Consider the following 25,476-nt stretch of genomic DNA (forward strand, 5'->3'; position numbering starts at 1 on the left):
GTCTTGATTTCTCTACTTCCCACTCAGTAACTCACTGCCCTGGCTCTGCTCTCACTGACAATGCTCTCAATAACACTCATGATCTCCTGGACTGCTAACTCCAGAGGCCATTTTTCAATGTGTAGCTTACTTTGTCTGCACACAACATCACTGACCACCCCTCACTTCCAAATTTCTTAGTTTTTTGATACTTTGGCTCTCCTGGTTATTCTTTTCGTATCCAATATAAACCTTTCTTTCTCTCCTGCCAATAGAGTCTGGTATTCTCTCTCTCATTCTATCCATGGTCTTTTCTGTCCTCATTCTATAACATCACCCCATATCATCTCATCCATTTCCATATTGTATTTATACATGATCTCAAATCAATACATCTAACCCCCAATCTCTCACAAAGCTCCAAGGCCACATATATATCTTCCTTTTAGATACCTCCATCTGGATGTTTCACAGATGCTTCAAAAATCAACATTTCTTTCTTTCTTTCTTTTAATTAACATATAGTGTTTATTTGTTTCAGGGGTACAGGTCTGTGATTCATCGGTCTTACACAATTCACAGCGCTCACCATAGCACATACCCTCCCCAATGTCCATCACCAGCCACCCCATCCCTCCCACCCCCCTCCACTCCAGCAACCCTGGAGTCTCCTGCCCCGGGGGAGCTGCAGTGCCTGCGGCCCCTGAACTCCCATGCCGAGCCTGATGGAAGGGAAGTGAGCTGGGGTCAGTGGTCACAGTGAGAGGCCTGCCCGAGTCCCAGACACCTCTCCCTGCATCTCAGGCCACATCCAAGAGGCTTCAGGCCCTTTTTTTTGGTTTATTACTTTAATAGCAAAGAGGTGAAAAATGTCAGGTCCCACAAAGGAGTAGAACCTGACCCAAGGCCCGCAGGCATCTCCACCCCACAGGGGTACGGGCTGGGCCAGGTAGGGCTGAAGGCAGCAGGAATGGGAGTAAGAGACCAGGCCGGCCGGAGAGGCCCTACTAGGGTGGGCAGACCAGCACGAGAGATGATGACTCTTAATCTCAGAGACTCCTGAGATTAAGAGTCTCTTATGGTTTGTCTCCCTCTCTGGTTTTGTCTTGCTTCATTTTTCCCTCCCTTCCCCTATGAGCCTGTCTTGTTTCTCAAATTCCTCATATCAGTGAGATCCTATGATAATTGTCTTTCTCTGAAACCAACATTTCTAGATAGCACTTCAGATCGCAGCGCCAGCAGCCAATCAAGGCAGAACTCTGGTAGTACTCTTCCCACCCCCTTACCCTACCTATACTCTTTCACCTTATTACAGAAAGCTTGCCAGTGTCTGCCAAGCTAACAGGAGTTCTCCTTCCCTGAAAATACCCAACTCTGATCTAAAGGTTATAGTGGTGCAGCCCTGGCATTCACGTTTGTGTCCCTGACCTTCACTGACTGACTGACCAACTAGGCTAAGGATTTTTGCCTGCCTTAACCTTGGCCAGAATCTCTCTCCTAGTAATTAGAACCTGGAGCCAACCAGTATCAGTGTAGCCTGGTCTTTATTTTATTTTTTAAGATTTTTTTTTTTAAATATTTTATTTGACAGAGAGAGACAGCGAAAGACAGAACACAGAGGGAGTGGGAGAGGAAGAAGCAGGCTTCCCGCTGAGCATGGAGCCCAATGTGTGGCTCGATCCAGGACACCCTGGGATCATGACCTGAGCCGAAGGCAGACGCTTAACCAAGTGAGCCACCCAGACGCCTGATTTTTTTAAGAGTTTATTTCTAAGTAATCTCTATACCCATTGTGGGGCTCAAACTTACAACAGAGATCAAGAGTCACATGCTCTACTGACTAAGCCAGCCAGGTGCCCCTAACCTGGTCTTTTAAATGCAGGAGAGATACTGTGGCAGGGCCATCTTGTATCACATAAACTGAGTAGCACAGAAAGTTGTTAAGCAGAGAGAATAAAAAAGACACACACAGGAGAGAAAAGAGACGGGGAAAGAAGTGCTTCTAGGGTCCTTGACAGCTTTCTATTTCCTAGTTCTAAGTACATTCATGTTTTGTTTTGTTTTTTAAGATTTTATTTATTGACAGAGAGAGACACAGCGAGAGAGGGAACACAAACAGGGGGAGTGGGAGAGGGAGAAGCAGGCTTCCCGCAGAACACAGAGCCCGATGCGGGCCTCGATCCCAGGACCCTGGGATCATGACCTGAGCCGAAGACAGATGCTTAATGACTGAGCCACCCAGGCCACCCAGGCGCCCCTACTGTCTATCTTTCTAAAGTACAGTTTCTACTACATCATGTACCCCAATCAAAATCCTTCAATAGCTCCCCACTATCTCAGCATCAGATACAAGGCCCTCCATGAACATCCCTGCCCATCACTCCAATGACTCCTTCCTACCACGTATAAGCTCTGGCAATACCAAATTCCTTCTAGGCTCCAAAACCTAATATGTCATTTTTTTTTTTTTACAATTTTTTTTTTTTTTTTAAATAAATGCAGGGCCTGAACTCATGACCCTGAGATCAAGAACTGAGCTGAAATCAAGAGTTGGACACTCAACTGACTGAGCCACCCAGGCATCCTCATGTCATTTTCATATACGCTATTCCTTCCTCCTAAAATGCTTTTAATCCTCTTTTTGCCTGGTGATTTCTAATTCATCCTCTCATTATCTCACTCCAAGTGTCATTTCCTCTAGAAAAAAGAGGACACTGAACCCACAGCAGTATCCCCTTCTTCTGTTAGTGAACATTTCCTACTATAATGAAATTCTTTATGTGTGTGTCCCTCTCTCTACAACCACTGTGTCTTAAGTGCAGTGACTGCACCTTATCCTTGTATTTTTTTGAACATACATACACCAAATTTTGATTTTATCTTTCTCTATTTTCCTCAAAAAATGAGGATAGAAATACAAAATAAACACAGTAAACTCGATTATGTCTGGAATAGCACTTTAGGCTTAAGGGGTCTTAATCACATGCTTAATGTTAATACCACTACCAGTGAACACTCTCCATAAGGATATACACGCATCGTTCAAAATAAAAGGCAGGTGTAGGAATGTCACCGAAGTGTTGATCTCCGATGTGTACCTCAAACAAAATCGTTCATGATTCCTTACCCGTGTATTCTGGATAACAGATAGTTAATGGACTCCTCTTTATTTTTTCCTCAAAAAGGTCTTTCTTGTTGAGGAAGAGAATGATTGAAGTGTCTGTAAACCATTTGTTGTTACAAATGCTGTCAAACAGTTTCATGCTTTCATGCATTCGGTTCTGAGGGGGAAAAAAGGGGTGTCAATAGTAAAAAGTAAAAGTGGATGAACTGTTAAAGAAAAAAACAGACCAACAAGTTTTAGAAGCACTGAATGGCACGCATGGAAATAAGCTAGACACTGATAGCACAAAAGCTAAGTCAGTCCTCATTTTCATAATTCTTGGAGGTTGGGAGGTGGGAAGAAGACTGGCTAACAAGAGGACTTAATCCTGCCCACATACTCAATGCACTGTCCTATCTCTTAAGAATTAGTAGGGCACAGATCAATATTTTAAAAGTCTAATCTCACAGGGGAAAAAATTAAGGAATCAAGATTTGGTTCAATGAGCCAATGGATACACAAAATCTTCCTAAAAGTTATTTTCCACTTCCCAGCTGCATTAAACAGGCTTTTTACCAGAAGATCCAACATACCATCTCCTCATCCTCAGCCAGAACAAGGTCATAATCACTGAGGGCCACACAGAAGATAATTGCTGTCACTCCCTCAAAACAGTGAATCCACTTTTTTCGTTCTGATCTTTGGCCACCTACATCAAACATCCTGAGTAAAGGGAAAGAATGCACAAATTCAGCAAGGTCACAAATACAGCTCTCCCTAAACTGAAATGGTTAGGGAACCTCCCACTACTGTGTATTCAAAACCCCATTTACAACAGAAAAGACAAACAAGGAGCAGATAAAATGTAGTCAAACTAATACTCCATGGTTAAAAGTAAAAGAGAACATGAGAAAAAATCTGGGAATAATCAAAATTCTCATTTTAGATAACTAGTTCCGCCTCCTCTCTATCAAAGCTTGTATCAGGCGTGCCAAAAGTCAGCAGAATAAGCACTGAAATGGATTAAAGGAAGGAGGGGGGAAGAAAGACAGGAAAAACGAAGAGCTGAATAATATAACATAAGGTAACAACAAGAATACTGACTAATACTTATTGTTTACCATGGTGCCAGACATGATCCTAAACACCTTCAGTACACTAAACTCATTTGACCCTCACAACAATCCTGTTAAGTACTATTATCTCCAGTGCACAGATGAAGAAACTGAGGCACAGGTATGTTAAGTACCTAAAGGCACACTACTAACAAATGGGGACTGGGGTTCTAAACCCAGGCACTCTAACTCCAGCACCCAGGCTCTTAGCCACTCTACCCCTCAAAATGCTTTACCTCTTTAGTTAAAGAGAACAATGGAAAAAATAGAAATCTCCAACTTATATTCTGCTTCCAAAAAGCTTGTTTTCCTTACTTTTTAACTTTCTTTTTTTTTAATTGAGGTATGGTTGAGATATGTTTCCCTTAGTTTAAGGAAAAAATATTTTAGAGATTAATTATGAGGAAAAAGTAAATTATATTTCAGGGTAGGACTCTAAGAACCCAGTATCTAAAAACAAAACGTAACCAGTATTTCCCAACTCTACGTATTATTTGAACCTAATTAATAACAACAAAGCCTTGGCTGTTCACAAACTTTATGTTCCACTCCAGATTAGTTTTAGTTCACCACTCCCTTCTGGGGGGCTTACTTGATATCCTGGCTCAACTGCTGTACTTCTGTCAACAGTGTCCTCATCTACCTCCTACAGTAAGAGGAACACCGGCAGTGCTTTGTCTTTTAGCTGGTACAAGTGTCTGAGGAGGTATGCATACAAATGAGTGAAGACAGATGTCTGATGACGAGGACAAAATTTTAAAAGGTCAACTTTGCCAAGCTGATTTAGCATGTCAGATCTAAAGTGACTCGAGGTCTATTTCTTCCAAAGAATTTTCCCCTGGGGATTGAGAGAAATAAGACATACTGAGTAATTTCTCAATGTATGTTTGAAAGAGAATAGTCATATTATCTCTTTATGACCCAGCCTTTTCTTTTGGTTGATCTAGCAGGTCCTTATTCAGCCTTTGGTCATGTCACCTGGAATGATGCAGTCACAAGCTGGCTTTAATACAGGGTCATATCTCAGGCTTTAGGAAAGCGAACATGATATATACCACTATAGACGTCTTTCAAGGGGAAACACACGCTGGTACACGAATAATTTCAGTTTACCCCTCCGTTTTCTTCTACAAAGTCCATAAAACTAATAGAATACTGTGACGTCCCCAAGGTGGGCTTTTAGCACATATTAACATTTACAATATAATTCACTAACAGATCAACATTTTATAAACATTACCTCATAACTGAGAGGCAAGTAAGCAATTACACAATGCCTTGCATGTATTAGATGCTCAATAAATGTCTGAATAAATGGATAGTGGTTTTGCCTAGAGAGAAGAGGAAAAGGAAGAAGTGATAGTACTTCATAACAAGATATCTACATACCAACAATAAAGTGGGTACAACACTTTAACTAGATCTGGCTATCGATCCTGACATAAGAAGACCAATAGGATTCACCCAACTAAAGATCAATCTATGACAACATCAACAAGAATGTTTCCCACACTAAATAAAGTTCACCACATTTAATTATAAATGGATTACTAATCTTATAGTACACAAAAAGACATCTCATTCTTGTGGTTGCACGGGTGACAGAAATCCATATGGCCTTTGCTACTCCAGTTAAATAAATTCATCAGTGCTAGAGATAAGCAGCTCTTCTATTCTACAAATATTCAGCTGAACTGCTATTTTCCTACACCATGTTTCTGACCTGTTTCGGTTTATTAAGATTTCAAGACCTCAAGTGGTATCTAGTTAATACCTAAACTCTGTATGGATTTCCCAAATCCTGTGAAGCAACTGTTCTCAGAGAAAAGAACACAGAGAAGCTCTGAGCTAGAAGTTACATTTGTGTGCGACAGTGCTGAGTATCACAGACCACATATGAGCGTAATGAGGCAGCTGGAACAAATATATATTGAAGGGGAAAAGTTTACCCCTAATCTCAAAGGTCACAAAAGCAGGAAGTGGGAACCAAAAAGACAGTTCTAATATTTACAAAAGACCATTAACGCAAAGACAAGCCAAAGCCTATTTCAGAATGACTAATGCTAATGAGAAAGTCCTCTGTATTCATGTACTAGAATTTTCTCTCTCTATAACAACCACTTTTTATATCATACTTAGCCAAAATACTTTTATCGCCGTATCAATTTTCCATTCTATACTACAGCAAGAACTTAGTTTACATGATACTGTGCACAAATCAGTCCAAGAACCATGACGATATTAGCTCCATTCCATTAAACCTAAATGCGCTTCGGTAAGGATCAACACGGGTGAGTAAAGCATTTCTATTTTATTATCAAAATGGCAGAACAAAACCACATCACTAAGTATCTATCCTTAGTATTGTTGTTACCCTTCTAAACAACAAACATTCAATACCTGTTTTGACGATTCCAACAAAAAAGCAGCTGAAAAGAATAAAATTAAAAATAAAATAAAATGATAACCATATGATTACTTTTATTGCTATTTATAATTTAATTGTGAATTTAAATTCCTCCAAATGGACAAAAGTATTTGATGCTATTTGGAGAAAGAAGAAAGGCCTGGGCCCCCATTCAGTTAAAACATTCAAATACCAACTGATGAATATGATGGCAGGTTTTTAAACCAAAGATTATTGCCTAGAGAAATTCTGCCCTGATTAAGAGATACGAACTAAAGGAAAGATATTTGTCTTTCACACATCTAATAAAAAGGTTAATGCCTTACTTGAAGTATAGGTCTTTGAAGGTGAAATGCGTTTCCACAATGCCTGTGGTCTTCACTCTTGTCCGCAGGACATCTTGCTGAGTTGGAATGTAGTTGGTTTGGGATATTCTATCCAAATCATTTAGGTAACTAAATAAAACACATTTATTTTTACCTGGTGAAGCCAACCATGTACATAGCAAATGAACAGACTAAACTAGTTCCTTCCCAAAAGATTCTGAACCTGTCATATAAAGTGGCAGAACAAAATCAGAGCTTCAGTGTCACAGAAATGATGAGAAAAAGTGTGAACCTAGAATAGGACAACTGAAGTAGGCTCTATATATGTTACACAAAAGTGGTTTTAATTCTACCTAAATTAAGCTGTGAAGGCCAATTAAAAGCAAACAAATATGGAAATGTTACTCTTATTATAAAAAGATTTCTGGGGCACCTGGCTGGCTTAGTCAGCAGACCATGTGACTCTTAATCTTGGGGCTGTGAGTTCAAGCCCCATGTTGGATGTAAAGATTACTTTAAAAATCTTGAAAAAAAAAATCTTGGAGAAAGAAAAAGATTGCTGAAACTTAATGCTAAATACTGAATCAACTGTGTGTTGCACAGTACAAAACCAAACCAAAAGCCCTCAGACATTTAAAGTCAATGGGTCATTTGTATGTTCCTACATTTGATAGGACATTCGAGAACGGTGTTTGAATTACTAAAATTAAAATAAGAACTATGTTCAATAAGAATGAGTATTTCTTGCTTTCACTCATGAAACAGAAAAGTTGCCGTTTTTTTTTAATCTAAGTCAAAAACAAATTGTAAATACTTCCAAAGAAATGTAATTTATTCAGTGAAATAATTAAAAGACTGCTACAAAGCTAAATTAATTTTTTTTTTAAGCTAAACTAAATTTTTGGTAATGTCAGGATTCCTAAAGATTTTTTGGCTAGAAAACTGAAGAACAGGTGGCACTATTATAAGTGAATCATTAACAAGCTTTTATGAAAGTACTACCATTAATGTTAAGGAATCAGTCAAGCCTAGATCAAATATTATGGAAAAAAAAAAACCTCTATAAATCACATGTTCTCTGGTGTAGTTAAAGGATTCAGAGCTTAATGAATGTATGACAGAAAAAATAGTAATATAGCTTTCATGACTACCGGGAGAATTATTGAAACTACCAACATAAGCAACTAAAAAATATTTAAAAATGGGAAGAATCCTGAAATGTCTCTAGTAAAGTTTTCATTTCAAGAATAAGTTTTTCAAATATAATTTAACTCCTTCCTATCATAACTTAAACAAGAATGAAGGATAGGAAAATAGAATATTGGAGAAAATACCTTAATGCTTAAAAGTGTCCCCAATTAGTACAGAGATAGAGTTACCAAGAACTCTCCAAGTCCCCAAAAGGCACATTAAAAAGTACATTCTGAATATAGGTGTTTATAAATAAACATGTTGTAAAAGAAGGAAAATAGGGTAGCATAATAGCCTTGCTCAAGTATTAATTACAAATTCTCTCAAACTATGTAACTCTTAAGAGAATTTCCTTGACAAACAGATGCTTTGACTTCCTTCCAAGACTCAACATTCTCTTTCTATACAAAGTCTACTATTGTGATCTGGCAAAAGATTTATCAGTGGTGACTGGTACCAGAGAAATCCACAGTGCAGCCCGGCCACAGAGTTGGGTGCATAAAAAGGGGTATCACAATTCTAATTTCCCTCACTAGCTGGCACTTAATGCAAAGTCCTTAGCAGAGGGAACTGGAAGAGATCCAGGATCCAGCTGCAAAAGATTTCTCTCCTCTTTAACTTCCTTATTATAAACTACCATGGAGCTACTTTTCATGGTGCCAATTCTCTCATTTACCTTCCAAGAGGCAACGTTTTTCTCCAAGTCATACAAAATGACCAAGGGCTATATAACCCTAAACTGAAACCACCTTCACAAGGGATGCTATAGACTTCTAAGACCGTCTGTTACTCAAATGTTTTAAAGACAGACCCTAAACTTTCTTAGGGTCACCAAATTATTTTCTGTTATGGAAAAATTACTTACTATGAAGCAGAATCATTGAGCTGATACTCCCTGGATCTGCTGAAGCAAGCTTGCACCCCACCGTCTCGCCATAACCGTTTAATCACTCCTGCTAGTTCTGGAGTCATGACTCCTTCTTCAGCACTACCCGCCAAAACAAATAATTGCCGGGCATCATCCTGAAGAAAGCAGTTAAGAAAGAGAGACAAATGATCCTCCACTTCTTAAAGACTTGACACAAGAGTCTCTCTAAATAAAACACAAGCACATTATATGTTTCACTATTTTAAGACAAGTATTAGAGACCTTTCCAGGCAGGGCAGTCTGAGAGAATTTACAATGAAGTCACTCCCCCTACTCACTCCACTGTAGTTAGAAGTGCAGAGCCGAACTGAGGAATGATTTCAGTCCCCCTACCACATACCACCATCTCCTAAAAAGACCTCTTCTGACTGGCCTACAAATCTCCACCCTGCTTACTCATGATTTTTTTTTAAAGATTTTATTTATTTATTTGACAGAGAGAGAGAGAAGGGGGGAGCAGGCAGAGGAAGAGGGAGAAATAGGCTCCCCGCCAAGCAGGGAGCCCAACACGGGCCGATCCCAGGATCCTAGGATCATGACCTGAGCCGAAGGCAGATGCTTAACTGACTGAGTCACCCAAGCGCCCCAATCATGATTTTTTGACAGAAAAACTGGTCTATGAGATAGGCATATGTAACACATTCCCATTCTGTTAAAGGAAGTCTACAATAAAAATAGAAATGAAAAAACTACCATGTAAGAGGTAAAGTCTAAACACGTCAGAGGGAGTAAAATATTAATCGAGTTTAAGGAAAAAGTGTTTTCTTCTTCCCCCTTCAGCTCAGACAGAAGAACAGGAAGAAGAGGAGACTGAGTTATTTAAGAAGTCTGGAAGCCTAGTGAGGGAAATAAATCCCTCAGGGAAAAATTCAGTTTCTAGATTCCCCAAAGAATAATAATCCTCTAAGGCAGGGGAGCGGGGGAAACAGTAAGAGGAAAAGAAAGTTACAAAGAGATTTGATCAAAACTCATGAGTCAAGGGATGCCTGGGTGGCTCAGTTGGTTAAATCTCTGCCTTCAGCTCAGGTCATGATCCCAGGATCCTGGGATCGAGTCCTGCTTCAGGCTCCCTGCTCAGTGGGGAGCCTGCTTCTCCCTCTGCCTGCCGCTCCCCCTGCTCGTGCTCTCTCTCTCTCTGACAAATAAATAAAATCTTTAAACAACAACAACAAAAAACTCATGAGTCAAAAAGCTTTGTAAGTGGCTAACAGTTTTTAAACCTAAAACGTGAGCTGTAAAGAGGACAGAAAAGGGCTATGAGAACTCTGATAATTTTGCTTTAGTCTACCCACCCTTACTTGTCAGATAGTTTAAAAATAAACCCAGGTCTCAAGGAAGGAAAGGAAAAGAGGAGAGGAAAAAAGAAAGGAAAAAGGGAAGGGAAGGGAAGAAAGGGAAGAAAAAAAGAAAGAACAAACGAACGAACTTGGTGCCTGTCTGGCTCTATCAGTAGAGCGTGTGATTCCTGATCTTGGAGTTGTGAGTTCGAGCCCCACTTTGGGTGCAGAGATTACTTAAAAAAATAAATAAAATCTTTAAAAAACTGAATAAACCCAAGTCTCATGGGATGCTTTCCCCACCTCAAATCTCATATTTGTCTGCCTCAAGGAGAGTTCCAAATAACTAGTAAAAGGCACATACTAAAAAAATACCTATACCGGGTAAAGAAAAAGTAAAGGGGGAAGAGGAGCAATCAGTTGTATCCTAAGTAGTCATTAGGACAATAAACTAGCAAGCAAAAAGCATTTCCGACCACACATGAAATCACAACCCAAAACTCCTAAGACTTGTGTGTTCCCAAAACTCATGCACCCACCTAAGTAAAACAAAACAAAACTAACCATTGTGCACTCCAGTTAATGCTGCCAAACTCAGGGTCTTCAGCCAAGTAACAGCCCTCCTTTATAAGGTGCTTTCCTGCATTCTTTCTAGTAATACTTTATGTCCATCCCTCTCTAAGAAACTGCATCTAACATCTATATTCCCCTCTTCTTTCAGAGATAAAAATTTTAAATAAGGGAACAACAAATGACTGAGAGAAGTTGAAAAATTACACCAACTGGCAAACATACTCAATATTAAGCATGTCCTTCTATGTATATAGTGCTTTATTTAACACGTAAAAACTTATAGCCCCTTCTGAAATTTGAACTACACTCATACAGCTATTCAAAAGCCTCAATAATTACTTTTTTTAATAGCACAATTTAATTTTAGAAACTTTAAAATAGAGTTATTGCTACATATTTCTGCTGTCCTGACTTTGTAAACACAGTTTTAAGGGGAAGCACTTTTCCCTTACCACTTAATCTCTTCCACTGACCTTCTCTTGCTTTTCCACAATTAGCCCTCTTATAGACCTTTAAGGAGGCCCCTCTTTACAATGAACTTCATACCTCTACCCTTAAGCAGATATGAAAAAGCAACCTACCCCTCATCTGGCTCTATTCTTGTCCATTCACTCTCTAATCAACCATAAGAAACCAGACCAGGATAAGTGAGGAACTAGAAATAGAAACCCTTACATATGGAGGGAAAAAAAGGAAACTTCAAAAAATTACATAGGGTTGTAGATTAGGATGGGTGGATGCCGGAAAACTAGGTGATTCAGGAGGCCTAACAGGAATTAAGGAGATGTTGGCTGCATCTGGGGATATAGGAGTGTTAACACCCAAAGATAAATGACACTTATTTGATAAAGGGAAGCAATAAAAGGATGAGGGATGCTATGGTCTGAATGTTTGTGTCCCTCCAAAATTTGTATGTTGAAATCTCAATGCCCAATGTCACAGTATTTGAAGATGGGGTCTTGGGGAGGTACTACAGTCATGAGGGTGGAGGCCCCATGAATGGGATTAGTGCCCTTATAAAAGGGACTCGAGAGAGCTCCCTTCGCCTTCTGCCATGTGAAGACACAGTGAGAAGCCGACAACTGAAGAGGGCCCTCATCCGACCATGCTAGCACTCTGATCTCAGACTTCCAGCCCCGAGAAGTGTGCACAATAAATGTCTGTTGTTTACAATCTACTACATCTGTGGTATTTTGTTACAGCAGCGCAACTGGACAAAGACAGAAAATGTCAACTGTATTGGTGACAAAGTGGTGTGAGGACCCAAACATTAATAACAACCAATTTGACAATGGAAAGAAATGAAAGGAGGGATGATCAAGAGATCTAAAGGAGGACAGACGGTGAGAAATAAAAAAGGAAGAAACAAAGAGAAGGTGTAAATAACTGAGACGGAGAAAAAGTCAGCAAAGAAAGGAAAAGAACTAAATACAGTAGCATCAACCAGTTATCAGATCGGGCGAACATGACAGAGACACAGAGTTAGGTGACAGGGAGGGATGAGAAAATAAGAACACTGGAGAGAGCTGGGGGCGGGGGGCAGAGGGAAGAAAGGAAAAGAAGGGAAGAAAAGCAGGAGGCAGAGAAAGGATAGAAAGATGTAAGACAGAAATGCCTTGTTTATTCTTGCATTCGCTATCCTATTTCCCCCTCTCAGAGGCTTAGAAAAATAAAGTTTCTACTTGTGATATTGCACCTTTTTTAAACAAAAACATAAAAGTTGTGCCTCACATATTTCCTTGTCCCCTCTTCTGCTGCTCTTCTCTTCAATCATTTTATAATCCTTACCCCAGCTCCTCTTCCCTTATTCCACTTCTAGGATTCCTAGTTGAATACCATCCAATTATAACCAACCTTTTGTGATTTTTCCCATCAACAATTTCACCACTTGTTTACTGAATATTAACTTGCATTAATAATAGCTTGTTAATTGATAAATTGAGAGCAGCTCAGAGTTCCTAAGCTACTTCAGAGACACATAGGCTTTGCCTTTCCAGGCAGCCTTCCCAAGTCACCTCTTTTTACTGTCCACAGCACCTAAGAACAACACTCTGAACACGGCTCATGACTCCCTTAGTTCTAGGAAATCATTCTCTACATTCCCAGCCTTCTCTTAGGAGTACAGCTGGAGATGTGAAAGATCTCCTGCCTTCATTTTGGCCCTCTCCTCACTGCATCAAACATCCTAATTTACAAACAAGAACTTCATGGTGCACTAAGTATTATAATTAATCAACCCAACTTTTGAATATCTCCCGTGCAAGAACTATCCTAGGACATGGTATAATCCAACTGTATAGGTTATAGTCCAACGGAGTACAGGGACATGGAATTTTTGAATGCCTAAAAATTGTCCCTATAATTGTGACTAAATGTTCATGTCCTTCTCAAGTATGTTTCAGGAGACTGATATTTGCCTTTTATCTTTACACCACAGAAAAGCAGAGCTACCTCTTTTAGATTATTTCAATTAACTAGCATTTACTACTATAAAATAAGACAGTGCTATAAAAGAAGTGAATAAAAAACAGCTGTCACAGAAACCTACAGGATATCCACAAAATCCCATTTCCTTGACTCTTCTCTGTGGTGGTAATCTTACATCTCCTAAACCAGATTGCTAATACTTCTCAAATGAGCACACAGTACTTGCTACATCTTATCTTGTTGTTTGAATTCATTTCCCTAAAACACGAAGCAAAATTTTGCTTCACTGCATCTACTAAAAGAAAGCAAGTGAAGAAGAAATGAGAAACACTTACTGCTCTGGCAGCTTCCCCAAAGTCAATCTTTAGCCGTCCCATGGCTCTTATGATTGCAATGATGGACTGTATAGTATTGCTGTAGACAACTACTTTATATTGTTTACATTCTTCCTCTGAATAGCCATCCTCATGAATGATTCTTTAAAAAGAAAACCACAAATCATTACCACAGACCTAAAAAAAAAAGATACTATGGACTTTCATGCATTATGAGGAAATGTAGTTTTATAAAAGGCCATGTTCCAACTTACTTCATCTGTTTCACGATGGTGCTTTTACCAGATTCTCCAGCACCTGAAAGAAAGAAAACTAGACTTTGAATTCACTTGTAATCAAACACAAAGTATGAAATCAACATGAGTGATAATCCTAGATTAATGGAAACCACAGGTCCCATGGAAAACTTAGGTGAGGCTATCTAACCATTAAGCTTTCCTATTAGAGTTTTTTACTTTAACGTAACTCAGCAACCATATAAAAGTAAAAGTAGCCCAGAACCTACTTGGTATCATTTGTGTAAAGGAGGCATGCTCAAGGAGATATGGCAACATAAACACCTCTAGGAACTCATCCTCTACAAGAAATAACATGATACAGAAACTGAACATAGGCAAAAATGAAATGATTCGGTTTTGGCCTATTTGCTTTTATTAACTTCTCTGTCAATATCCATGGATCTGAGGAATGTTCCAAGAGCAATCCTCTCAGCCATGTGACTAGAGTTCAAAATAGAAACAGAGGGGCGTCATCCCCACTGTTTTTTCACTGCATATGCTCTCAAGACCACATTTCCCTCATCTGTCTCCCAGAATCACTTTAATGATAACCAATGTCAGATCAGCTCCTGGAACTCCTTGACATCTCACCTGCATTTCCTTAGTCAATTCATTATCCCACCTTCCAAGATGCCTATTTCATTTCCTCTCTCTTTCAAATCTTACAAACTCCTTCCCACTTTTGACTCTCACCTGATAATCTTGCCTTTTATTGGAAAAATTAAAGCACTCAAAAAACCAAATCCACCAATCTATCTGTAATCCCCACTAATATTCTCTACCTTCATCAATGGATGAAGGGTCCCTGCCCGTATCTAAGACTAATCCCTCCATTTGTGCCCTAAACCACCTGATTTTACCTACTCTAGGTCTTGGCTACTGTAACTATCCCATGTCACTAATATGTGAAGTTTTCTCTTCCCACTGGGGAACTCTAATCAGTATACAAACTTGCTGCATTATCTTCCATTTTAAATCAACACACACCCCACTCCAACCTTTCCTTGACTCCACATATTGGTGGACTACCACTCTATTTTCTCTCTTCCTCTTTATAGAAAAACGCCTCTGAGTTGTCTATACTCATGTTCTCCAATTCTGTACTTCCAATTCTCTCCTTAACCCACTCCAATCAGATATTCATATCCAACACCAACTGAAACCACCTTCCATGGTGTCCAACAACTTCCATTTTAACAAACCTATTGATCAATTCCAGGTCCTCATCTTACTCAACCTCTTGAGCAGAATTTATCCAATGATGACTTCTCCCCTTGAAATGTTTTCTTCACTAGGCAGGCTTCCAGACCCCACATCCTCCTGGTTGGACCCCTACCCCACTCCTCAGTCTCCTCCTTCCTATCTCTGAATCTTAAAGGTTGTATTATTTGAGCACTCCTTCCTTGGGCCCTTTTCTCTACCTACATTCATTCCCTAGGTCATCTCATCTCATCTCCTGGTCTTAAACACCATTCATAAACTGACAGTGACAGTTACTATCTAGTGTGTACTGCATGCCAGATGCAGTTTTAAGCACTTTGCTTTTATTAATTCATTTAATTCTCACAATAACCCGGTGAGGCAAACACTTATTATCTCCATTTTATAGGTGAGGTAAATGAAGCAAGAGAGATGCCAAGTTAACTTGCCCACAATTCAAGTCAGTAAGTGGCAAAGCTGAAATCTGTATTCACACAGTTCGGCTCCAAAGTTGTTGTATACTGCCTCTATGCTGATGATTTCCAAACTTGTATCTCTAACCTTGGCTCCAGAGTCATACATCTAAACCACCTATCTGATAAATCTCATTAGACTTCTAAGAGGCATCTCAAACTTAAAATGACCCAAATTGTGTTACTGTTTCCCCATCCTTACCCCCAAACAAACCCTGCTCCGCCCTCTTTTCCATCTCAGTAAATACCAGCACTCACCCAGTTGCTCAGGCCAAAAATGTAACTAATGTTACATGTAACATGTAACTAATACACAAATGGAATGTGGGTGCCAGTACCAATATGTACATCAAATATTAATAAAGCTTAATTTTTTAAAAATAAGTATAAATACAGTTGTAACAGTTTTTTTATGCACCACATGGATCATCATGAATACACTGGAAACCACAAGCCTGGATCACTGTTAATCTTCCTAAATGGTCCACTGCTTGAGACCTTGCCCTTCCTATGGCTAGTTTTCCACTCAGTTAGCTGCACTGAACTTTGTAAAAAAAATCAAATCAGGGCGCCTGGGTGGCTCAGTTGGTTAAGCAACTGCCTTCGGCTCAGGTCATGATCCTGGAGTCCCGGGATTGAGTCCCACGTCGGGCTCCCTGCTCAGCAGGGGGTCTGCTTCTCCCTCTGACCCTCTTCCCTCTCGTGCTCTCTGTCTCTCATTCTCTCTCTCAAATAAATAAATTCTTTAAAAAAAAAAATCAAATCGTGTCACAACTCTGTCCCCAGATTTGGACTACACAGGTCCACTTATACACTTTTTTTTTCCCGGTTAAGTACAGTACAGTATTGTAATATTTTCTTCATAAGTTTCTTTTCTCTAACTTTATTGTAAGAATGCAATATATGACACATATAACATACAAAATATATGCTAACTGACTATATTATCAATAAGACCACCAATCAACAGTAGGCTATTAGTTAAATTTTGGGGGGGAGTCAGAAAGTTATACGAAGATTTTCCAGTATGTGGGGGGGGGTGCTGACACCCCTAACTCCATGTCGTATATCAACTGTACACTCAAAATAAAATCCATGGGCCATAAGGTCAAACATGCTCTGCCCCTGCCGATCACTTTACCCTCAATTCCTATCATTCTCCACTTCATTCTCTCTGCTCTTGTCAGACCAGTTTTCTTGCCTTTCTTCCAACATACCAAACTGGTTCTCAATGAGCTAGATCCTGACTCATGCTCTTCGCCATTTACTATTCCATCTGCCCGGAGTAACTTTTTACAAGATTTTCTTCTTCCCTCAAAACAGCCTTCCCTGACTAATCTATCTAAATAGTCCCCACCCGATCATACTCTCTCTCCTCACTCTAGGTTGTATTTTTTCAAAAGCTCTTATCACTTCATGGTACAATTTGTTCATTTCCTATCCCACTAAAATATAAACCCCATAATGGTTTATTCATCCTCGTATTCCCAGGGCCTAGAACTGGGCGTGACATAAATCGGCTAGGCAAGTAAGTACTGTTGACCAGATACATTACCAATGCTTAATAAGCATGATCCTTTATAATATTTCTCAACTCTATCAACCAAACTGTTAAAATAAAATTCAAATAATTTAAAAATTCCAAGCATCTACATTTTTACAGACTCAAAAAGGACATCTCGATTTGACTTTACCTCTGCTCTTATCATCTAATAATAATTAGGGGTAGCACTAAATGTTTATGTAACACACAAAGAACTTTTTTTTTTTTAAGATTCTGTTTATTTGTCAGAGAGAGAGCACAAGCAGGGGGAGCGGCAGAGGGAGAAGCAGGCTCCCTGCTGAGCAAGGAGCCCGATGCCGGACTCATCCCAGGACCCTGGGACCATGACCTCAGCCGAAGGCAGTCACTTAAGTGACTGAGCCACCCAGGTGCCCTCACAAAGAACTTTTTATTTATTTTTTAATTTTTTTGTTATGTTAATCACCATTCATTACATCATTAGTTTTTGATGTAGTGTTCCATGATTCATTGCTTGCGTATAACACCCAGTGCTCCATCCATGCAGAACGTGCCCTCTTTAATACCCATCACCAGGCTAACCCATCCCCCACCCCCTCCCCTCTAGAACCCTCAGTTTGTTTTTCAGAGTCCACAGTCTCTCATGGTTCGACTCCCCCTCCGATTACCCCCCCTTCATTCTTCCCCTGCTATCTTCTTTTTCTTTTTAACATATAATGTATTATTTGCTTCAGAGGTACAGATCTGTGATTCAACAGTCTTGCACAATTCACAGCGCCCACCATAGCACATACCCTCCCCAATGTCTATCACCCAGCCACCCCATCCCTCCCACCCCCCCACCACTCCAGCAACCCTCAGTTTGTTTCCTGAGATTAAGAATTCCTCCTATCAGTGAGGTCATATGATACATGTCTTTCTCTGATTGACTTATTTCGCTCAGCATAATACCCTCCAGTTCCATCCACGTCGTTGCAAATGGCAAGATTTCATTCTTTTTGATGGCTGCATAATATTCCATTGTATATATATACCACATCTTCTTTATCCATTCATCTGTCGATGGACATCTTGGCTCTTTCCACAGTTTGGGTATTGTGTACATTGCTGCTATAAACATCGGGGTGCACGCACAAAGAACTTTTTAAATGATACTGTTAGAAAGAAGTGCTTTCTCCAGGGGCGCCTGGGTGGCTCAGTCAGTTGAGTAGCCAACTCTTAATTTTGGCTCAGGTCATGATCTCAGGGTCCTGGGACTGAGCCCTGCATCCCCTCAGGCTCTGTGCTCAGTAAGCAATCTGCTTGAGGATTCTCTCCCTCCCCCTCTGCCCAACCCCTCTCCCCACTTCAGCTCGCCTGCCTGCGTGCATGCTCTCTCTCCCTCTGAAATAAATCTTTTAAAAAAGTGCTTTCTCCCACGCATATCTACCAAAAAAAAAAATTGATTCAATTCTGAAGAAGAGAATACAAAAGCATACTAGCTATATTTTAAATACTAGTTTAAAACACAGAATTCCCAGATGATCCCATGTGAGCACCAGCTACTAACTTTACTAGGTAGAGATTAATGAAGTAATGTTCACCATTCTTTTACATATTGAAAACAGGATTTTACTTTTTTTTTTTAAGGTTTTATTTATTTATTTGACAGAGAGAGTCATAGCGAGAGAGGAAACACAAGCAGGGGGAGTGGGAGAGGGTGAAGCAGGCTTCCTGCCGAGCAGGGAGTCCAATGCGGGGCTCGATCCCAGGACCCCGGGATCATGACCTGAGCCAAAGGCAGACACTTAACGACTGAGCCACCTAGGGGCCCGGGAAAACAGGATTTCTACCATTTATGTTGGACTAAATGAAATAATCAACGTCTATTATCCTCAGAATCAATTTCTACCCATCTCATTTAGTTCTATCCTATGAAGGTGCTGATTTCAAAGAAGTATGTTGCCCTGCCTCTCTCATCCCTGATAAAATGTCACTTTGTCTTTCTCTTTACTATCACACTACATATATTCACTCAAGCTTTTACTAGGCATCCAGTTACACCTCTTGAAGGCACCTCTTACTGACCACAGAACTAAATGTAAGATTTATCTTATTGAGCGTTCCAGGGCATTTTATAGAAAAAAAGAATGAATTGCAAAAAAAAAAAAAATTGCTTTATACCGAAAGTCTTTGACCCATTCTGCTTCCAGATCAGCAAGAAGAGTGCCACCAATCTTACCTTTCTTCCAAGTACGAAATCTAAGAACCATCTTCTCTCCTTACATCAAGCTGTAATGAAACCTGTCTTCTTATGCATTTCTCAAATTAATCCTTTCTACTCTTCACATGGCCAAGCTGACACTGGTGCCTACTGTATTGTTACTGCTGTAATCTCAAACTTCCAGCTCAAAGCCCCTCTTCTTTCTTATCATTTCCAAATGGCACTAATAATTCTCTAACATTTTCTATAGCCCTTTCTTATTAGGTCTGAACTCTTCATTTTTACTTCAATTCTCTGTGCTCCAACGCTTTGGTAGTAAGTTCCCTCTCTAATAACATCTCACGCTTAGGTTTTAAACTGCTTCCCACATCTCATCTCCCACCCCCAATACATATTATGTGATGTTTGGAACTTCCTAATTTTTTTTTTACATCTTTTAATCTATCTTTCTTTAAACTTCATCACAAATTTAAGGAGAGACTCATTTGTCCATCTTCAATCTACCAGGGTAGTAGCATTATGGAAACAAAGAATGGAATGGATACAAAGGAACTGCAAAGAACCAACCTATGGCTCTGAGAGGGAGGAACTGATGATGACTTCAGGCAGGAGGGAAGGAAATGGGCAGGTGATAGGATTTACAGAGGAAAAAAAGTCTGAAAGGTCCTAGCAAAAGGAGGGAATGGGATCAGTTCGACTTAGAAGACTCATCCTTATATAAAGAGGAAGGATGAAGGGGGAAGCTACAGAGATTTTTGAGAGAAAAAGGAGAGAAAGAGCCAAGTTAGACGGTCTTCTCAATAAAAGGCAGGCAATCTGCAGAGGATGAAGGGGTAGAATTAATTCAGAAAACCTTATTAACAATCAAATAGGGGCACCTGGGTGGCTCAGTTAGTTGAGTGTCTGCCTTCAGCTCAAGTCATGATCTCGGGGTCCTGGGATCCAGCCCTGCACCGGGCTCCCTGCTCAGCGGGGAGCCTGCTTCTCCCTCTCCCTCTGCCACTCCCCCTGCTGTGCTTGCTCTCTCTGTCAAATAAATAAATAAAATCTTTAAAAAAAAAATAGAATAAGAAGTATGTGTGCAGGTAAGTATGATCACCAAGAAGGTCAGAAGAAAAATAATTCACCAGTACACACACTACTGTAAAAACACTAATTTACCTAAAAAGTCCTAAATTTTATTTTTAAGGAGCTCCTGGAGAGCAGGCACCATCACGTGTTCTCCCTACTTCTTCCCATAACATACACATTATGGGTATGAAAAACAAGAGATAGTGATAATGTCTTTGCAAAATTCTTATAGGCCAGTGAATTACTAATATAAGTAAATCATTACCATGTGTAAACACATTCAACTTAAATACACACTGATTTTATTTATTCATTTTTGAGAGAGAGAGAGAGCATGAACCAGGGGGAGGGGCAGAGGGAGAAGCAGACTCCCCGCTGAGAGGGGAGCCCAAATCAGGAGTCTGATCCCAGGACCCCGAAATCATGACCTGAGCTGAAGGCAGATGCTTAGCCGACTGAGCCACCCAGGTGCCCGATACACACTGATCTTAAAAATTAACGCTAGGGGCGCCTGGGTGGCTCAGTCGGTTAAGCATCTGCCTTTGGCTCAGGTCCTGATCCTGGAGTCCTGGGATCGAGCCCAGTGGGGATCCCTGCTCAGTGGGGAGTCTGCTTCTCCCTCTCCTTCTGCACCCCCCCACCCCAGCTCTTGTTCTCTCCTCTCTCTCTCAAATAAAATCTTTAATAAATAAAAATTAACCCTAAAAGATGGCTGATACTCAAAAACATTGTGTCACCTGATGCCTTCTCTTTTTCCTCTTTCACTTTGATTAAAAGAAAACTTAAAGCCAGTCTAAGGAAGTACATTATGCTTTTATCTTCCTGTGCCTTCAGGCACAATGAATTTCCTTATCTGTAAAACAAGGGTCAACTGGAGATGCTTGGAGCAGTACCTGGCCCACAGTAGGATTCAATAAATGTTATCCAACTATTATTCGTGAATGCTGTTTTCACTGTTTGGAATACCACCAAGTAATGTTAAGTTCCCAAAAGTTTAATTTAATAGAAACTCTTGAGATATTGATGTTGGTTCAAAATCCCAGCAGAAATGATACAACTACTTATCAGCTAGTTCACAAAACCCTAGATGGAGTCTGGATTCACACACTAAAACAGCAACTTAGAACCTACATGCCACAGCAAACTATGTCAAAGCATTAATCATTTTCTCCACCCCACCGTGAGGAACAAAAACACTCTCTTCCTTAAATATATTTTCAACCCCTAGATACTCCTGTCTAACTACCTCCTCTCCCACACTTGCCACCCATCTGTACTTCTTATAGCTTTTCCTTGAACACTCCTCAAAGGTTTCTGTACCACTATCATGTGTACTAGTGGGTATTCCAGGAGCAACTGAAACATCTCCTTTCCTTTTAAATACTCGTTTCTGTGGAGAAGTCCTGAAATATCTAAAAGCACCCATTATAACTAGGACATAGCCCTCTTTCTGGAGGTCTGCACAGCTAAGTCCCAATATGGCACTATTTTTAAATAACACTCTAGTAAGCACTAGACCAAGGCACTCTTCTTGGTCTCTTATAGCCCACCCATGCCCCCCACCCCTTACGAGACACATGGGAACATATGACAAGAACAGGCATAGACAGTCTTCCTCCCACAGCAGGTTGAAAGCTTGATCAGCACATATATTTGATTTTTCTAACTTCACTTAAAAAGATTTTTTTAGTCAATAATACCATGTAGTAATAAATTCAATGGAAGAGTAGATTTTAGTCCTAAGTCTACCATGACTAGCTGTATGATCTTGAGCAAGCCACCTAACTTCACAATGCCTATCTCCTTATATATGTAACATATGAAGGGTTTTGGCCTAGATGTGCCCTATGGTTGCTCTCTCACATTCTATGACTACAATTATTATAATGCTAAAAGCAGATGAAATCTCTACTTCTGACACACAGAGGCTTCAAATCAAACCACGGATCCACATCTTCCTATTAACCCAACCATTCAAAACAGCTGCCATAATACAGTGATCAGCATGCTCTCCAATCATGCACTCCTGATCAAGAGGGCACAAAGAATACAAAGAATTAAAGAGTGCAGCAATGTAAGGAAGAGTCATCTGGCAGCCAACCTTCTATATTCATGCTTGATGGTATTCTACAATCACACAGTCTCAAACTAACAGAATATTCAAGTTAGGTTGCTATTCCTAAGAAAAAAATGTATCTCTAACAAAAGACACAGCAGCAAAGTCCATGCTATTTCCAATAATATGCTTATCTGTTGCTCCCAATGATTTCTTTTTATTGACAGGCATAAGTAACAGAGTAAAAATTCAGATTAAAGTTAAAAATGACATTTCATTCAAAATGCTTTTCAATGTACCGTACTTAATACAAAAACCAGTTGCCCCCTAATTCAATAAAAAAAAAAAAAAAGGTTAGCAGAATTACAGATGGGAAAAAAATTATGGAGCAAATTAAAATTTTTTTTTTTTTTAAACAAACATGTCTCTCATATGTGCCTGGAACTGCTGGACACAAATACAAATAAGGAATGTGTGGTCTCATGGCGAAGTTAGATCTATTTTTCGTGTGAAATTACCAAGTTTCCATAGTCTAAAATATCAGAATAATCTCTTTACCCAGCCCACTGTCCCTCTAAGCATGCCAAGCCTCTACTATGAACATCCTTGAAAACCTTATTCACCTCAAACTTCAACTCTTTCCTGAAACCTTCTCCATTCCCTCTCAACAGAGGTACCACTCCCATTCTGAGGGCTGACACATCTTCTTCCCTTTCAGCATGAGTCCTAGAGATTAATTTCTAAAACTAAGTCCCAAACTGTCCTTCCCAGCCTCTTTTTATCTCTAGCCAGGTCTGGCTACTCTAAAAAAAAATTATTTGACAATCTTTCCAGATCCTAATCCTGCTTTTCATAAACTGCTAATTGGTTTTCTTGATTTTGACGAAAATGGTAATGAAACTCTAGTATGACCTGAAAACCCTTTCACATCTGTGTACTTCTTCCTCAAGGGCACCCTGACAAGGCTCAACCTGGCCCTACAGCTTAGTGTCAAACACCATAATAATACCTGGCCAAATTATTGTAATTACTTGGGTTTGTACCAGTTTAAGGACTCCCTTAGTCCTAAACTCAAAAAAGCACACTCCTCGAAAGCACAAAACAATACCTTCTTTTTGTTTCTACTACCGCCCCCCCCTCCATGTCTAGGACAGAGTAGGCACATAATAACTGTGGGATGAATGGCTTGAGTTTCTATGAGATTCAGTAGTTGCCTAATCACATTTTATAAATGCCAGCTGCAATGAATGGAATTTTCAATGTGGGCAGTTAACAGAAACAGATTTCCATTCCTCTGCTATCTTTATTCAGCCCCACGCCCATTCCTGGCAAGGCTTTCAACTCTCACCCCACGACTACACCTGACAATAAATTTGGACTCACTCACAAGCCTCCCATTCTCCTTAATCCCCTCTAAACCTCTCAAACCCTGCCCCAGCTCCCTTGCACCCACCATCCACTTCAGTGAAATAAACTGCTACAGATCTGTCCTGAACATCCTGTATCCCAACACCTAAAAGAGTGCATGAAACACAGTACTCAAATACTTGCTCAGTGAATGAATAAACGCATGACTATATTAAAGGTAAAAGATGGCAGTACATTGTGATTGGGACAGAGATAATAGATCGCTTCTGTGAAAAAGATTTTCTTTTCCTCTGGAGAGGGAGAGAGAATCTCAAGCAGGCTCCAGGACCAGCATGGAGCCAGACCTGGGGCTGGATCTCACAACCTTGAGATCATGACCTGAGCCAAAATCAAGAGCTGGATGTTTAACAGACTGAGCCATCCAGGCACCCTGAAAAAGATTTTTCTGGGAAGCAATCACATACCAACAACCAAAAAGGCTTAAAGCACATATAAGAAGTTTTTGATAAAACTTAACTGACAAAGGGGTGCCTGGGTGGCTCAGTCGGTTAAGCGTCTTACTTCAGCTCAGGTCGTGATCGTGGGTTCCTGGGATAGAGCTCTGTGTGGGCTCTGTGGTTAGCCAGCAATCTGCTTCTCCCTCTGCCCTCCCCCAGCTAGTGCTCTGGTTCTCTCTCTCTAATAAACAAAATCTTTAAAAAAAAAAAAAAAACCCTTAACTGATATATTAAACATAGTTTCAGAATATATGCCTGCCTATAACCCCTAGAGAAATCCCAATTTAGCTTCCTCAGTGGGCAATCGCCTACATGACTGAGTCACGCCCCTCTCTGTGACTGGATCAGGGGTAAATACCTGACCCAGGAATCACCCAGTCATAGGCTTACAGAGGGCCTACACCCTGTGTGAACGAGCTCCAAAAGATGAATAAAACCAATCAGATTATCTGAGGAATCTGCACTAAAAAATACAGAAAAGGTCATCCTAAACTGCAAGATCACAATGTGTGAAATCCTCGATTAAAGGCGGGGTGGGGGGGGAAGAGCAGCTCACTTAGCCACATAGCTCTCCTCAAAATGTTATCACTTGAGAATATGAAAAAGGTAATGTTGGTGTTGCTAAGGATCATGTGTTCTCTTTGGGCAACTGGCCAATTAAGGAGAGTGGGGTTTCTTTTTCACTTTTGTGGAATATAAAAAGAATGCTTAAGGGAGCCAGTTATTTGTGAGCAAGGAGAGGGATTATCCTCTGGCTGCCTCAAAGTTCTAATTTTGGGCCCTGGTGAGTAAGTTTCCTTTTATTTCTTTAAAAGCAGGGCAACAAATAGCCATTTTGGTGCTAACGCTAAATTATATGGTATGTACATCGGACATGACTGAAAACTATTTTTGCAAAGGTGTATTTCTTTCTAGCTCTGCCTCAAAATTTTCTTGTGAATAGAACTGTAAAAGGGGCACCTGGGTGGCTCAGTCGTTAAGCATCTGCCTTCGGCTCAGGTCATGATCCCATGATCCCAGGGTCCTGGGATTGAGCACCGCATGGGGCTCCCTGCTCAGGGGGAAGCCTGTTTCTCCCTCTCCCACTCCCCCTGCTTGTGTTGCCTCTCACACTCTCTCTGTCAAATAAATCCTAAAAAAAAAAAAA

General features: G+C 40.1%; 1 protein-coding gene across 1 annotated transcript in view; it reads right to left on the bottom strand.

The window, feature by feature from the left end:
• GNAI3 (G protein subunit alpha i3) overlaps nt 1–25,476 on the bottom strand; it is a 47,145-nt gene that overhangs the window by 10,999 nt on the left and 10,670 nt on the right. Inside the window, exons 2-7 of the mRNA XM_028101949.2 lie at nt 13,916–13,958; nt 13,662–13,803; nt 8,987–9,144; nt 6,931–7,059; nt 3,676–3,805; nt 3,107–3,260 (exon numbers count right to left, since the gene is read on the bottom strand). Of these exons, the coding sequence (XP_027957750.1) occupies nt 3,107–3,260; nt 3,676–3,805; nt 6,931–7,059; nt 8,987–9,144; nt 13,662–13,803; nt 13,916–13,958 (756 nt within the window). The remainder of the gene's footprint in view (nt 1–3,106; nt 3,261–3,675; nt 3,806–6,930; nt 7,060–8,986; nt 9,145–13,661; nt 13,804–13,915; nt 13,959–25,476) is intronic.

This window comes from Eumetopias jubatus, unplaced genomic scaffold (assembly GCF_037043125.1).
Source record: "Eumetopias jubatus isolate StellerSeaLion01/CBP00866 unplaced genomic scaffold, mEumJub1_p1.0 scaffold_4, whole genome shotgun sequence".
NCBI classification, from domain to species: domain Eukaryota; kingdom Metazoa; phylum Chordata; class Mammalia; order Carnivora; family Otariidae; genus Eumetopias; species Eumetopias jubatus.